We start from the raw sequence: 17141 nt of genomic DNA on the forward strand, positions 1-17141 counted from the left end.
CAGGCACCACGTGAGAGACTCCAGGCGCCAAGCATACTATTTAAAGCATGTTGCAGCAGTCACCACCTGCTGCATGATCTTCAGCTTCCTGTGTATTCCTGAGTTCCTGTTGTCTTGGATTATCTGCTAACGACCTGGCTTGTCTTGACCTATCTGATCTGTACTTACCCCGGCTTGACCCTTGGCTCGTTCCTGTTACTCCGCTCTGATCTGCTGCACCCTGTATGACCCCATGCTTGTTTTATGGACTTTGCTACTGTCTGATCTGCTGCACCGTGTATGACCCCTGGCTTGTTTTATGGACTTTGCTACTGTTTGCTGTCCTGTGTATGAACCCCGGCCTGGCTCCTGACACTGCTTCTGGTACTTCCTGCTGTACGATCTCATCTGGTAATTCTGAGGTACCCCTGCCTAGCAGTCTACCCTGCTCATCAGCTGCCCACCAGTGGACTTCTCTGCTTCATCTCAGCTTGCCGCAGCCAGCAACCCCTGCTGCTTTGAGTATAGCTCCCCCTGTACCACCTCCAGGGGGCGCTCTGCACTTAGTCGCAAGGGAAGCCCTCCCAGCACTTCAGCCTCCGATCAGGTATGTGATACCATCTCTCTCTCTCTCCCCCCATGTCTATTTCTCTCCCCCCTCTCCCTCCATCTCTTTCTCTCTCTCCCTTCCTCTCTCTCCCTTCCTCTCTCTCCCCCTCCCTCCATCTTCCCCCCCCTCTCTCCATCTCTCTCCCTTCCTTCATCTCTCTCTCCCCCTCCAATCTCTCCCCCCTTCCCTCCCCTCTCCCCCTCCCTCCATCTACCTCTCCCCCTCCCTCCCTGCATCTCTCTCTCCCCCTCCCTCCCTGCATCTCTCCCTCACCCTCCCGCCCTCTCTCTCTCCCTCTCTCTCCACCCCCTACATATTACCACCTTCTCTTCTATGTAAGCCATCTTTCTATTTCTAAACTCTATCCCTCCCTCCGTCTCTCACTTTCCTTCTCTTCATCTCTCTCTCTCTCTCCCTCCCTCCCCATCCCTCTCTCCCCCTCCCCCTCCCTATCTCTCTCCCCCTCCCTATCTCTCTCCCCCTCCCTCCCAACTCTCTCCCCCTCCCTCCATCTACCTCTCCCCCTCCCTCCATCTATCTCTTACCCTTCCTCCCTCCATCTCTCTCTCTCTCTCTCTCTCTCCCTCCCCCTCTCCTCTCTCCCTCCCCCCTTCCTCTCTCTCGCCCCCCCCCCCTACATATTACCACATTCTATTCTATGTAAGCCATCTTTCTATTTCATTACTCTATCCCTCCCTCCATCTCTCTCTCCCCCCTCCCTCCATCTCTCTACCCCTCCCTCTATCTCCCTCCCTCTCCCTCCATCTCTCTCTCCCCCTCCATCTCCCTCCTTGCATCTCTTCCTTCCTCTCCCTCCCTGTATCTCTCTCTCCCTCCAACTCTCTCCGCTCTCCCCCCTCTCTCCTTTCTCTCTTCCCCCCCTACATAATACCACATTCTCTTCTATGTAAGCCATCTTTCTATTTCTATTCTCTCTACTCTCTCCCTCCCTCCATTCTTCTCTCCATCTCTCTCTCTCCCCCTCTCATATATTACCACATCCTCTACTATGTAAGCCATCTTTCTATTTCTATTCTCTCTACTCTATTTAATCACACCCCTTTAAGCCACGCCTAATATGTAGTGTAATTTAAACCACACCCATTTTTTTGCTTCAAACGCCACATTTTTCACTCCTTTGAGACCACACCTACAAATGAATGCCCCACCCCTAACTAAAAGAAGACTCCGTCTGCATACAAAAAAGTGTCCCTAAAAATATTTTCTTAATGTTGCCACCTATGTATAGAGCTTCCTAAAAACATCAGCACCCTGCTTCAGTACTCCTCTCAAGAGTCCTTAGATCTGATGTGGTGAAGTGGGCGGGCTCTTGGGAGGAGTTATGAAAATATCAAAATGCCTTGATGAGTGGGATGTCAGTCTCGGAGTTCCTAGGCAGGCTGTATTTCTATGATAACCGCCCACATGTGATGCTGAGCCTCCATGATTGAAAGAATTGACATCCAATGAATGAAGGAGGCGGGGCAGGGACAGTTAGGCTGGGGAGGATGCTGGAGAACTCTGCCTGACTTGCTGCAGCTTCTAATGCACATTATGAGAGGCTGACAGTGTGCAGTGAAATCAGAGTAATTCATTTCATTTCAGGAGAGGAGTCTGTGCAGCTATGCCTTCCTTTGTAAAATCCTTACCTTCAGTCTGCACAGTGGACTGTGAGCGAGCTTCACCTCCCCACCGATTCCCTTCCTCTGCTCCCTTCTTGTATGCTACTTGAAAGTTTCTCCTTCATCCCCTAGTAGCTGAAACATGTTAGACTGAGAACACTAGCCCAAATTGCTTGCAGTGCTGACATTATGAAAATAATATATACTAGCAGCTTTTTAAATGTTTGTATTGATTTTTTGAATTTATAACTGGACTATATAGCTTTTCAAATATTTGGCAGGAGTTCACCTCCGAAATGCAAAAATATACAGCGTGGAGATCATAGATATAGACTCTAAGGGGGAGATTTATTAAAACTGGAGCACACAGAAGCTGGTGCAGCTCTACATAGAAACCAATAAGCATCCAGGTTTTATTGTCAAAGCTTAATTGAACAAGCTGAAGTCAGAAGCTGATTGGCTACTGTGCACAGCTGCACCAGATTCTGAGGGCCCCGGGTTTAGTAAATCTCCCCCCCATGAGTGACCAACGGACTGATCTCTGGATGTTAGCATATAGTATACATTGGACGCATTTCCCACTGGCGCCCCTTCTGCTGTAATTTTATATCGGTCACCCATACACAGGTTCTCCTCCAGCTGTGGATACAGCAAAGGAACAAAGTCCATCGGACAAACATTTGGGATTTTCTGGGATTTTCCCATCTCATGCAAATCAGGAGGAGATGTGAAATCATAGTACGGTTCATTGCCCTGTGTCAGCAACGAGCGCAAAATAAACTCACACTGAACACATAGCTGCAGGTCACCCGTGGCCTTCTCTCCATTTCAGTCCATTCAATGCATTGTTTTTACAATGTAATGCACTGATGAATTTGGATGAATTTTTGATTCATTTAGTTCCTTCTGTTCATATTGTCTGTTGGGTGCCAAGCCCTACTTCATAGAAGCCATGGTTTCCATACAATGAATATGGCTAAATAGCCTGAAACAGCTGTATGCAGCTTGGCACCCTTATCAGTCACATTGTTCCCAGCTCATTCTGAGGACTACAGAACACCCCTCCTTATGTTACTGAGATGCGAGAAGGATGTGTTCTGTAGTCTGGTTCTATTTAATTTGTCCTGATACAGGAGGGTAAGTGAGCGTTGGTCACCCTAGGAGAGGAAGTGTGTCTCTGGCAGGATCACCGGGAGAAGAAGAAAGAAAAAAAAAAAAAAGAAAAAAAAGAAGAAGAAGAAAGAAAATTAAAATAGGAGGAAGAAATAAAGAAGAAAATTAAAATAGGAGGAAGAAATAAAGAAGAAAAAAAATAGGAGGAAGGGAAGAGAAAGGAAAGGAAAGGAAAGCTGCTCCCCCCCCCCCTCCCAAGAAGAAAGAAGAAGAACCCACCACCGAAATGTAAAATATTAAATATATTTCAAAAATAAAAATAATGTAGCCACATAAGATCCAGTGAGTTGCAATATATTACATTTTTGGTTTTTTTAGATACACCTCAAGGAAGACAAAGACACCATTAAAAAAAAAAAAAAAAAAAAAATATGAATTATAATGAATTATTAAAAATATAAATGTTTGTTTTGCCTGCTAAATTCTAGCATAGACCATGATGATGTAGCGGTACTCAGCGCATGCACAGACATACTACAGGTTTCTTGTGCATTTGTGATATCTTGCAAGCTGCCTCCCAAGATGTGTGACATAGACGTTTCAAGACCAGATTGGTCAATGCTTGAGATTGGGAAGAGACACTTGGCATATCTGCACATGCGCGGAGGATGTGGCACATACACGCCTGCAGGATCTTTTGTGGGTCCCATAGCCCTAGCAGAGACACATGGCATGCCTGCGCATGCGCTGGATTTCCATTAAAGAGTATGTAAAATCAACATTTCATATTCCTGATATGTTCCTGCTGTACCATGTACTTGTATGAGAAAGTGCTCAGTTCTCTTTGTATTGCTTCCTTTGTGTGAAATCCCTGGTGTTCCTGCCAGTCCCCTTGCTTTACAATTGGAAACTGACCACACTAGGCAGGAGAGCACAACATAGTCGATTCTCTAGCTATGCTGGGAACTCCATCTTCTCTCTTCCAATGATCAGACTTGTGCCGATGCTCCCCCCCTGCACAGCCTTTCACTGGGAAGATCAGTGTACTGCTGTTTGTCCTCTAAACATCCTAATGTTCATGGACACATAGGAAAACATAGAGCTGCTTCTTCAGGCAAAACGCTAAACTCCTCCAGAAGCAGTGATTTTTTTTAAGCCAGTGTGCATGGAGCCTAAAGATGGAGGCATTGGAGAGAAGCAGCAAAGAGAGTACTTGTGCTTCAAGCCAGGCAATGTTGGACTCTGGGGGTTAGGCAGGTTTACTTCCTATAAGCTTTCGGGAAACCAGTTAGCACTGCATGCCACCCGCACGCACCAAAGATAACAGCTGAAGTAACCTGAGCCATGTACACATATATATTGTATGCACTACATGGTTCTTGTGATAGGATTTCTCAAAGAAGAAACAAGTTCAGAGATGACCTCTGAGATACAAGAATTAGGGCTTTCCAGACAGACACCAACTTCAAGGAAGCTCAGAAATAATCCAACTTATCTGTGAAATAACGGGTTCACCTTCCATGGTTCCTCGTGCTGGTCCACTCCCCAGCAAACATTACTAATCCAGAGTGAAACCAATACATGAACCTCTGATTAACTGAGGTGCCAACTAAGGATACTATGTGTTCACTTAGAAAGATGGAGAACCCCTATTAAGAAGCCAGGGAGTGGGCCCATGCATCAGGGTGATGCAACCACAAAGGCTGGGAGAACCAGGAGTGTTAACAGAGGGCTATGACTGGAAATAGAGGGACCTTGTCAGGTGGTCTGAGGACCAGAAACCAGAACACAATATTAAGACCTAAGCGGGTGCCTCTGCATTTTCTGTGACCTGTTTTTGCTGGAGAAAAATCCCCTGCATGGGCAACTGTTTGGTTTTGAACTTAAAAGTGTGATGGCAAGTAGACATGTGCATGAGGAAAAATGTGATTTGTTTCTATTCGTTAGCCTAGTTATTTTGTTGTGTTAAATTCGGTTGATTCGTTCAATTCATGTTTTTCAAATTTTCTTCCAATTTACCGATTTTCTTTGATTCAAAACCATAAATTTTGGATTTGGCGAATTGAAAACCTTTGATTATTTTTTGCGATTAGAATGTGGCAAAGTGAACAAACAAAAGAAAAATCTTCATCAAATGATTACAATGACTCTTTAACCACTTGCTGACCAGCTGCCGCAGTTTTACTGGGGCATAATGGCATGGCTGGGTGAAACGGCGTTATGTTTCATCGCTTCACCCTGTGGCCACTAGGGGCGCGCGTGCCCCCTGCTCACCCCCGGAGCTGATGCGAGTGCCCGGCGGTCGCGATTACCAATGGCTCCCGCGATCGCTGGTGACACACCGAGAACTGGAATCTGTGTGTGTAAACACACAGATCCCGGTTCTCTGAGGGGAGAAGAGACTGATCGTCTGTTCATACAAAGTATGGACAGCGATCTGTCATCTCCCCTAGACAGTCCCCTCCCCCCTTCAGTTAGAACACACTGAGGGAACACAATTAACCGCTTGATCGCCCCCTAGTGTCAACCCCTTCCCTGCCAGTTACGTTTATACAGTAATCAGTGCATTTTTATAGCACTGATTGCTGTATTAATGCCAATCGTCCCAAAAATGTGTCAAAAATGTGTCTAAAGTGTCCCATGTGTCTGCCATAATAATTAAAAAAAAAATTAAAAACAGCAGATCGCCACCATTACTAGTAAAAAAAAATAATAATAAAAATGCTATAAATGTATCCCCTATTTTGTAGACGCTATAACTTTTGCGCAAACCAATCAATATATGCTTATTGCAATTTTTTTACCAAAAATATGTTGAAGAATACATATCGGCCTAAACGGAGAAAAAAATTGCTTTTTTTTAAAAAAAAAAAAAAGGGATATTTATTACAACAAAAAGTACAAAATATTGTGTTTTTCTCCAAACTGTCAAAAATATGTATACGTATATAGAATACGTATCGGCCTAAACTGAGGGAAAATAAATTTTTTTTATATATTTTTGGGGGATATTTATTATATATTTATTATAGCAAAAAGTAAAAAAATAATGCAAAAAAAAAAAAAAAAAAGGCAGAGGTGATCAAATACCACCAAAAGAAAGCTCTATGTGTGGGAAAAAAAAGGACGTCAGTTTTGTTTGGGTACAGCGTCACACGACTGCGCAATTGACAGTTAAAGCGATGCAGTGCGAAATCGCAAAAAATAGCCCAGTCATTCAGCAGCCAAGTCTTCCGGGGCTGAAGTGGTTAAATCACATTTGGCTTAGCTAAAACAGCATTATTTCGAAATGCTACTATAATAACACACACAATCTGATTCCAGCAATATGTGTACAGTTAAAATTCGACTGGAATTCGATGTAAAATTTCATTTAAATTTCACTCCGGATTTCCAAAATGCAGACAAATTTCGTTTCGTTATTCGGAGCATTCGGTAAAATTTGTTTATATTGTAATTCGGATATTCGGAAATATACTAAAAATTGTCTGAATATTAATTCGGAACGAAACGACCAGCACATGTCTAATGGCAAGCTCTGAACTACAGTTCAGACTGGCGTGGGCTCACTACAAATGCTTCTACCACTGAGATACATTCCCCAATAAATACTAGAGACTGTCAGGGACACCGCTTCCATGTTACAAGAGATTGTTAAAAACTCAGGAGACATCTTGCCATGTTGCAAAACACTAATAAACTGCCCAAGGTTAGAGAAGACTTCTGAAATGTAACAATGTGACAAAAAGTGATACAATTACTACACATCTTGTATCAATAACAACATATGTAGTGAAGTGCTGCCCTCATTAATATCAATTACCGGCTGAAAAAAAACAAAACGTAATAAATCAAGTGATTTAAAAATAATGGTGAAAAAAACAGTAAATATTACTAACAAATGGACACTGAAAACTAAAAAGACAATCATAATAAATCCACCCGGTGTGTTAATGTGTAAAACACATCTCAATGTTCACACAAAGTGTTAGATAACCAAAATAATGTGAGCAACTCACAAATACCCTATATTACCAAAAGTATTGGGACACCTGCCAAGCACATTAACTTTAATGGCATCCCAGTCTAATGCCCCGTACACACGGTCGGATTTTCCGATGGAAAATGTCCGATCGGAGCGTGTTGTCGGAAATTCCGACCGTGTGTAGGCTCCATCGGACATTTTCCATCGGATTTTCCGACACACAAAGTTGGAGAGCAGGAGATAAAATTTTCCGACAACAAAATCCGTTGTCGGAAATTCCGATCATGTGTACACAAATCCGACAGACAAAGTGCCACGCATGCTCAGAATAAATTAAGAGATGAAAGCTATTGGCCACTGCCCCGTTTATAGTCCCGACGTACATGTTTTACGTCACCGCGTTTAGAACGATCGGATTTTCCGACAACTTTGTGTGACCGTGTGTATGCAAGACAAGTTTGAGCCAACATCCGTCGGAAAAAGTCCTAGGATTTTTTTGTCGGAATGTCCGAACAAAGTCCGACCGTGTGTACGCCCTACTAGTCTGTAGGGTTCAATATTGAGTTGGCCCACCCTTTGCAGCTATAACAGCTTCAACCCTACTGGGAAAGCTGTCCACAAGGTTTAGGAGTGTGTCTATGGGAATGTTTGACCATTCTTTTAGAAACGCTTTTGTGAGGTCAGGCACTGATGTTGGATGAGAAGGCCTGGCTCGCAGTCTCCGCTCTAATTCATCCCAAAGGTGTTCTATCGGGTTGAGGTCAGGACTCTGTGCAGGCCAGTCAAGTTCCTCCACCCCAAACTCACTCATCTATGTATTTATGGACCTTGCTTTGTGCACTGGTAGAGCTTTCACTTTTCTATCCCTGAGAGGATCTAAGGCTGACAGGTGTCTTAGCCCACCAGACTTAACCTCCAGTTTACCTGAAATATCAGTTTTGTGAAAGTTGATGCAAGAATATGAAATTTCAGCCCAAAATTATAATATCTCTACATATTTGGAGAAAACATACAGTGAATTATACCTCCCCGAGGAGAATAGTTGGGATTTCTATCCTTGGTTCATTTCTGACCACCAAAACAATTGTATCAGTTTCAAGGAAAGGTCAGATTACTTATGGAAGTTTTAGATTGGACTCTTCATTTAGCTCTACTCATTATGTCTGAGGATGACTCTCAGAGCTGAACGTCGGAGCAGAGTGGTGGCTTGAAGACTGACCATTATTACCGCTTTAAAGTGGACCTTTGATGAAAATTGAAGATTTGCTTTATTGACAGCCCTCACCATCACATTCAGAGAACTTAACCAGTTGTGGACACTTAGCGTGCTACATACAGTACACCCAGAGCCGGGGCAAGCGGGGAGGCAAGAGGGGAATGTGCCCCAGGTACAGTGTTTTAATGGAGGGGAGACATGCACACCAAGACACATGCCCCATTTATCCTACTCCTACTGCCCTGGGTTCCGATGCTGTATCCACCTGCCCTTGTTTTTACAAGTTTGCTCACCGCTCACTACAAAAGTAATGCAGCCCCAGTAGTTTTTTTTTTTTATATCCAAAAGCCCCAGTAGTTATAGCCTGGCCACACTGGCTTGGTCCTACCCTAAGGCTGGGCTGCAAAAAATTGCAGTGGGGTGCAAAGGTGAACCATGAAGGGTGTTTGGGGTGTGAGCAGAGAGAATGGGGTGCAGAAGTGAGCAGAGAGGGGAACTGAGGTTATCAGAGGGAGAGGGTTTGTAGTATAGAGGATAGAAGAGAGGGAGGCTAGGTTGTAGAGGTGAGAAGAGAGAGGCGTAGGGTGCAGACATGATCAGAAAGAGGGTTGGGTGCAAAGGAGAGTGTAGGGGTAAGTAGAGAGAGGGGTTTGGGGTGCGGAGATGATCAGAGAGAGGGGTTTGGGGAACAAAGGTAAGCAGAGGGGGAGGAGTTTAGGGTGCAGAGTTTAGCAGAGAAGGAGAATTGGGGTGAAGAGGTCAACTATGAGGGGGGTTTGGGATGTGGAAGTGAGTAAAAAGGGGGTGTCTGAGGTGCAGAGGGGGGCTAGGTGTAGAGAGGCGAGTAGACAGAGTGGAGTGTAGAAGTAAGCAGGAGGGGGTTGGGGTGCAGCAGAACAAGTTTTGGAGTGTATAGGTTAGCAAGGAGGCTGGGGTCCAAAGGTGAGCAGTGGGGTTGGGGTGCAGAGGTTATCAGAAGGGGTTTTGGGGTGCAGAGGTTGTCAGAGGGGTTGGGAACCAGAGCGGGCTTGGGGTCACAGAAGTAAGCAGAGAGAACGACAGAGAGGGGGAGTTGGGGTGCAACGGTTAGAAGAGAGGGAGATTGGGCTGTAAAGGTGAGATGGGGGGGCGGGTTGGGTGAGCAGAAAGGGGTAGGGTTCTGAGGTTAGTCGAAAGAGGGTGGGGTGCAGAGGGGAATTTGGGGTTCAGAGGTTAGAAGAGTAGGGGGTTTGGGCTGTATAGGTGAGAAGGTGGGGGGGGAGAAAGTGTAGCTGGGAGCCCAAAGGGGGGCTGGGGTATAAAGGTAAGTAAAGAGGGGATATTTGTGGGGAAAGGGTGACTTGGATGCTTTTTAAAGCATCCAAAAAAATGCTTTAAAAATGTAAAGCATTCTTTAAATGGCGCCCTTGGCAAGCAAGTGACCTCCTTTGTTGAGAATGCAGCAGGGCAGCCTCTCGGCACGGGACCTGAAGCTAGTGGAGATCACTGGGGTAGCGCTGTTTATTACATTGATTACAAGCTTCTATAGGGATCCCACAGGTACGGCATATACATACTTAAGCCTATCATAAAAAACATTTACCTAGATCCTGGTCTCCACCTTTTCCAGGAGGCGACGTGCCTAACTCACTGCTACCTCCTAGAAAAGATGAGTACTTATTGCCTATTGCAGACAGCAGCATTGTGGGGCGTTTTCAAGTGCCCAGCTCTGCCTTGGTTTCAGAACATGATAGATCACTCCTAGGAGTGTGCAATAGATTAAAACAAATCTACAGTGTATTACGATCATTCCTTTGGCACACACGCACAGATATTTGGTGGAGCGATTGACAAAATTCCACCATGAGCGATTAAGTTGACAGAGTCAAGATCAACAAGCGCTCTCTAAATCAACTGAATGGAGGATCTCGGCTTTGCATTTTTTATTCAGTTTGATCAGTTTGCGTTCTGCTAAAATCAAAGCCAATATCAGCATTCAACAATACTATGCTTCTTTCTGATTAACAATTAAAGTGTATGTCCCAGAGACACAACACCAACTAAGAAAGGATCTCTACAAAATGAGGGGATATCCTCTTCTTCACAGTCGTCACCGCACCTCCTGTTCTGGTAACAAATATGAAACCCAAAATTTGACATCACTTCCTGTCCCAGTGACAGGGGTCACCAGGTCAAATAGAGGGTACATCTCCCCAGCAGAGACAAATACAGCAATAAAAACCTTATAGGGGTTGTAATCCTTCCAACACTATTCAAAAGTAAGAAACACAACATTTTTGCCTTTAATACACTTTAACTGACAATAAATAGTTTTTACATATGGAAATATGTTGAGGTGTCCTATAACTTGTACTATGGCATTTCACTGCCATCTAGTGGTGATAATTCATAACAAAAGGATTGTGTTCATGATAAAAATATGGTCATACTAGGATTGATTTACTAAAGGCAAAGGGGCTGTTCACTTTGCAAGGAAAGTTACACATTACAAGGGAATTTTCTCCGGTATTTAGTATATTCACTTTGGTGAAAAAATACCCAAACATGTGCAAGGAAAAAAACCCTATTAGATTGTAAGCTCTCATGAGCAGGGCCCTGTTAATCCTCTTGTATTTTATAGTACTATTGTACTATAAAATATAGTATTATTATACAGGATTTATATAGCGCCGACAGTTTATGCAGCACTTTACAACATTAGGGCAGACAATACAAGTACAATACAATTCGATACAGGAGGAATCAGAGGGCCCTGCTTGTTAGAGCTTACAATCTAGGAGGGAGGGTCAAATTAATAGCTGTGGGGGGTGAGCTAATGGAGAAAACAGTGCAGTTGTTAGATGGAGACAGGATAGGGTTCTCTGAAGAGGAAAGTTTATTTTGGGGATCGTCTGAAAGTGGAAAGATTTGGAGATAGTCTGACAGATTGGGGTAGGGAATTCCAGAGGATGGGCGAGGCTGGGGAGAAGTGGAGGCGGATATGGGAGGAGGTGATGAGGGAGCTAGAGAGCAGGAGGTCTTGGGAAGAATGGAGATGGCGATTAGGTTGGTATTTTGAGACTAGGTTAGTTATGTAGCTGGGGACAGAGTTGTGGATGGCTTTGTAACTTATTGTTAGTACTTTGAATTTAATTTGTTGGGTGAGTGGTAGCCAATGGAGGGATTGGCAGAGAGGGGTAGCAGACACTGAGCGATTTGTAAGGTAGATGAGTCTGGCAGCAGCATTCATGATGGACTGAAGGGGGGATAGTCTATTTAAAAGGTAAGCCAATGAGGAGGGAGTTGCAGTAGTCAAGGCGAGAGATGACCAGGGAGTGAATCAGGAGCTTTGTGGTTTCATTGGTTAGAAAGGGACGTAGTTTAGAGATGTTGCGGAGGTTGAGGCGGCAAGCTTTGGAAAGTGATTGGATGTGGGGCCGAAAGGAGAGTTCAGAATCCAGGATAACACCTAGTAACCTGACATGTGGGGACGGGTGGATGGTTGTGCCATTGCTCTTGACAGAGAAGTCAGGGGAAGAGGCACGTGGGGAAGGAAATATTATTGGTTTTGGACAAGTTGAGTTTGAGGAAGTGGTGTGACATCCATACAGATATAGTATTAGTAGTATTGTAATCTCAAAAGTCAACAGAGTTTTACCACATTCTGGGGCAAATTCCCCTGCAAAGTTCAACTTCACTAGCAAAGTGAACAGTCTTTTTGCCTTTAGTAAATTAAACCCACGGACTATGAGGCTGTGTTACAATTAGGGATTCGTATAACTTGTATTACAGTGTTTCATCGCCATCTAGTGGTGATCAATCATAACACATGCATTGTTTTCATGATAAAAAGATGACATACTAGGATTGTTTTACAAAGAGGCTTAGAGTGCTTTGTGACAAAGAGGTAAAGAGGATGTGCTTAGTGAATGTTGTGAAAATTCACTCTTCAAAGAATACCCAATCAGGTGCAAGGAAAATTTAAAATAAACTGCATTTTTGCTTGCACATGATTGCACTATTGGCTTATCATTGTGAAATCCTATAACTTATACTATGGCATTTTATTGCCATCTAGTGGTGATAATTCATTATACAAGCATTGTTTTCTTGATGAAAATATGGTCCTACCAGGGTTGATTTACTAAAGGCAAAGGGGCTGTTCACTTTGCAAGGGAAGTTACATATTGCAAGGGAATTTTCTCCAGTGCTTAGTGAATGTGGTGAAAGAATGCCCAATTAAAAAGTCTTATATAGAAGAAAATAAGCTCTTATGAGCAGGGCCCTGTTAATCCTCTTGTGTTTTATTGTATTGTGAATGTACGGTCTACCTTTATATATTGTTCAAACTGTTGGCACTATATACATCCAGTATTATAAAATCATTAAAAAAAATATATAGTTTTTTTGCTTGCATAGGGCTGGAAGATAAAAGTCACCATATTCACTAAGCTCTGGGCAAAATTCCTCTGCAAAGTACAACTTCTCTTGCAAAGTAAACACTCTATTTGCCTTCAGTAAATCAAACCCATGGACTCAGAGACTGTGTGATCAGTAAGGATTCTTAAAACGTGTATTATGGCATTTCATCGCCATCTAGTGGTGATAAATAATAACACAGCCATTGTTTTCACAATAAAAATATAGCATACTAGGATTGATTTAAAAAGGAGGATGTTCTTATTGGCAAATAGGTAAAGAGGCTGTGCTTAGTGAAATTTAACTTTGCAAAGAATAGGAACAGGTGCAAGGAAAAAACAAAAAACAAAAACAAAAAAAAAAACCAGCATGTCTGCTTGCACATGATTGCACTATGGAAGTTTCACCTCATTCACCAAGCTCTAGGCAACATTCAAAATCTTCCCTTGCAAAGTGAACAGTTTATTTGCCTTGGGAGATCACCACGAGTGGGAACAACACTCCTGTTAATTAAGAACGGTCAGTGCTGTCACCTATGCAGGCTCCTAGTTCTATGGTGAACCACAGATTAAATGCATATGTAAATCCAATCCAACAAAAATGTAATATGTTGCAGCTTCATTCATAGTTACATAGTAGATGAGGTCGAAAAGATACACAAGTCCATCAACTCTAACCTATGTGTGTGATTATATGTCAGTATTACATTGAATATCCCTGTATGTTGTGGTCGTTCAGGCAGTGGCAGAATTACCAGGGTCGCAACAGTCGCACTTCCGCCACTGTGGGGGGGGCCCAGCGGGGTTCCTATTCACACACGGCTCTGAGCGGAGATCGGTGTCTGTCATGGAACAGTAGCACAACAGAGAAACCAGCATTAACGTTCTATTTGCCCGTCCGTCCTCTCTCACAGGGGATGAGAGAGGACACACAGCTGATCTCACTGCTCCCCCTTCTTCCCCCTCCCCTCTCCTGTGTGCTCCACGGGAAATGTGACCTCCTAAGCTTCACACTTGACTGCCCACAGAGCACACAGGAGAGGGGAGGGGGAAGAAGGGGGAGCAGTGAGATCAGCTGTGTGTCCTCTCTCATCCCTTGTGAGAGAGGACGGACGGGCAAATTGAATGTTAATGCCGGTGTCTCTGTTGTGCTACTGTTCCATGACAGACACCGATCTCCGATCAGAGCTGGGCTGTCCTGAGAAGGCAGACGGCACTGATGGAAATTAATAGCATTCACTGATGAGCACTGATTGGGCACTGATTGAAGGCACTGATGGGCACTGATAGAAGGCACTGATGGGCACTGATAGAAGGCATTGGTGGGCACTAATAGGAGGCATTTATGGGCACTGATAGGAGGCACTAATGGGCACTGATAGGAGGAATTTATGGGCACCGATGAGCACTGACAGAAGGCATTAATAGGCACTGATAGGAGGTACTAATGGTCACTGATAGAAGGCACTGATGGGCATTGATAGGCCACATTGATGAGTACTGATAGGCTGCACTGATAGGAGGCACTAATGTGCACTGATAGACTGCACTGATAGGTGGCATTGATGGGCACTGATAGGTGGTACTGCTGGGCACTGAGGAACACTGATAGGCAGAACTCAGGCAGTATTGATGGGCTTTGATGGGCAGAATTGAAGAGTACTGATAGGTGGCACTGATGGACGCTGTTAGGCAGCATTAATGAGCACTGATAGGTAACACTTGTAGGTGGAAGTGATGGGTACTGATAGGCGGCATTGATGAGCACTGATAGGCAGCATTGATGGGCACTGATAGATGGCACTGATGATTGGGGCACTGATTATCAGTGTAAACAATTTACTGACATTCTTGACAGTTAATGGCAGTCCTTTCCTAACACAGACACAGCGTGGGAGGAAAGGGCAACCAGCAAGTCAGCTGATCACATGGTAAAGGGCCGATGTGATTGCACTGGATGCATGTCCCAGGGGTCATGCGGGAAGCATGGTTTTGGGAGGATGTCCATGGACACCCTCCCAAAATTGGAAGCCCGGGGCTCGGATGGATGGGGGGCCCCCATCATGGTTTCTTGCACTGGGGCCCTGAAGGTACTAGTTACGCCTCTGCGTTCAGGTGCTTATCTAATAATTTCTTGAAACTTGATGCCCCTCGCTGAGAGCACCGCCCATGGAAGGGAATTCCACATCCTTGCCGCTCTTACAGTAAAGAACCCTCTACTTAGTTTAAGGTTAAACCTCTTTTCTTCTAATTTTAGTGAGTGGCCACGAGTCTTGTTAAACTCCCTTCTGCAAAAAAGTTTTATCCCTATTGTGGGGTCACCAGTACGGTATTTGTATATTGAAATCATTTTCCCTCTCAAGCATCTCTTCTCCAGAGAGAATAAGTTCAGTGCTCGCAACCTTTCCTCATAACTAATATCCTCCAGACCTTTTATTAGCTTTGTTGCCCTTCTTTGTACTCGCTCCATTTCCAGTACATCCTTCCTGAGGACTGGTGCCCAGAACTGGACAGCTTACTCCAGGTGCGGCCGGACCAGAGTCTTGTAGAGCGGGAGAATTATCATTTTATCTCAGGAATTAACAACTTGCTTTCTGGGCACCTAAACCTCCTTCCTGCCCAGACCAATTTTCAGCTTTCAGCTCTGTCACTTTTGAATGACAATTGTGCGGTCATGCTACAGTTTACCCAAATTAAATTTTTATCATTTTTTTCACACAAATAGAGCTTTCTTTTGGTGGTATTTAATTGCTGCGGCGTTTTTTATTTTTTGCTAAATCAAACAAAAAGGGACTGGAAAAAAAACAAAAAACTGTTACCTAGTTTGTTATAAAATTTTGAAAACAGGTAATTTTTCTCCTTCACCAATGTGCGCTGATGAGGCTGCGCTGATGGGCACTGATAGGCGGCACTGATAGGCACTGGTAGGTGACACTGATAGGCAGCATTGATCTGTGGCACTGATTATTAGACAATGATGGGCATTGATTGGCGGCTCTGTGGCCACTGGTAGGTGGCACAGTGGGCACTGGTAGGTGACATTGGTGGGCATAGCCCATAAATATAAACCCATTACCGAGCTTCTGTTTACATCATGTGATCAGCCACCATTGGCTGACAGCTGATCACGTGGTAAGGGGCCGGGATTGACCCCTTACTCCGATCTGTGATCAGCTGAGTCTCATAGCCATGGGACGCCCTCCCGCCAATTAAGGCCCGCACTGCAACCGTCTTTTGGCTATAGCGCGGGTGCCAAGTAGTTAAACCACTTTTTAATGCATGCCAATATTCTGTTTGCTTTCTTAGTAGCAGCTTGGCATTGCATGCCATTCGTTTTCTGTTTTCACAATTCTTCACTTTTATAATTTTCCCCCTTTACCTGCTGATTTGCTAGTAACACACTTCCTATTCTATAGTGACAACTAACTTACCGTACTGTATTTTTGGAGGAACAGTGTTGTCCCCCTAGGCTGTTCTCCTTGTTTGGACTGCTACCACCTCCTCCTAGTTTGGACTACTACCACCTCCTCTGCACCTCATCTCCACAACATAGGATGGATGTGTTCTGTAGTTCACTGACTTTAAAGCTGCAATATATTACAATTTTTTTCTTGGGTTTGGGTATAATTTAATTCCCTCGGGCATGTGCTTAAGAATGGTTAAATTGCATCCAAGAATAGAATAAAATGCAATTTTAACTACCATACAGAATATTTGATAGTCTCAGGTTTTTCAGCAGGACTGAAGTGACTTCCAGGAAAGAGAAATCCAGTTGTCTGGTGCCCAGCATCTGATTACATGACTTACTTGAGGGAAAAAGGGAACCGTTGGCTCCGGTCGGGTTTTGCATCCACATCATCACCATCATCATCCACTATTTCTTCCTCTCTGATTTCGGACTCAGGAACCAGATTGTCTTCATCAATTTCTTCCATCTATGAAGGACAGACACAGGATGAAGGAGACATGACAACACTGTTGTGTGGTGTAGGGAATTAGCTATAGTGTAGCGCTTCCAAGGATGCAACTACTTCACCCTCCTAGCTGTTACTTTGTAGCAGTACTCCCATGGCTCTCAGGCTTAGACCTCTTTCTCTATGCTCCGGCCAGAACTCAAACTTTTGTATACTCATGCACTATCTCTAGCCGCTCTCTTGGGGCTGAATTACACCTGCAGATGGAGGAGCAGTGAAAAACAAGTTCAGCCACTTTTCTACTG

General features: G+C 44.1%; 1 protein-coding gene across 1 annotated transcript in view; it reads right to left on the reverse strand.

The window, feature by feature from the left end:
* Positions 1-17141, reverse strand: part of LOC141105767 (caspase-7-like) — a 97215-nt gene that overhangs the window by 52411 nt on the left and 27663 nt on the right. The window contains exon 2 of the mRNA XM_073595867.1: positions 16730-16857. Within this exon, the coding sequence (XP_073451968.1) occupies positions 16730-16857 (128 nt within the window). The remainder of the gene's footprint in view (positions 1-16729; positions 16858-17141) is intronic.

The sequence above is a fragment of the Aquarana catesbeiana genome, linkage group LG08 (genome assembly GCF_042186555.1).
Source record: "Aquarana catesbeiana isolate 2022-GZ linkage group LG08, ASM4218655v1, whole genome shotgun sequence".
In the NCBI taxonomy this organism is placed as follows: Eukaryota; Metazoa; Chordata; class Amphibia; order Anura; family Ranidae; genus Aquarana; species Aquarana catesbeiana.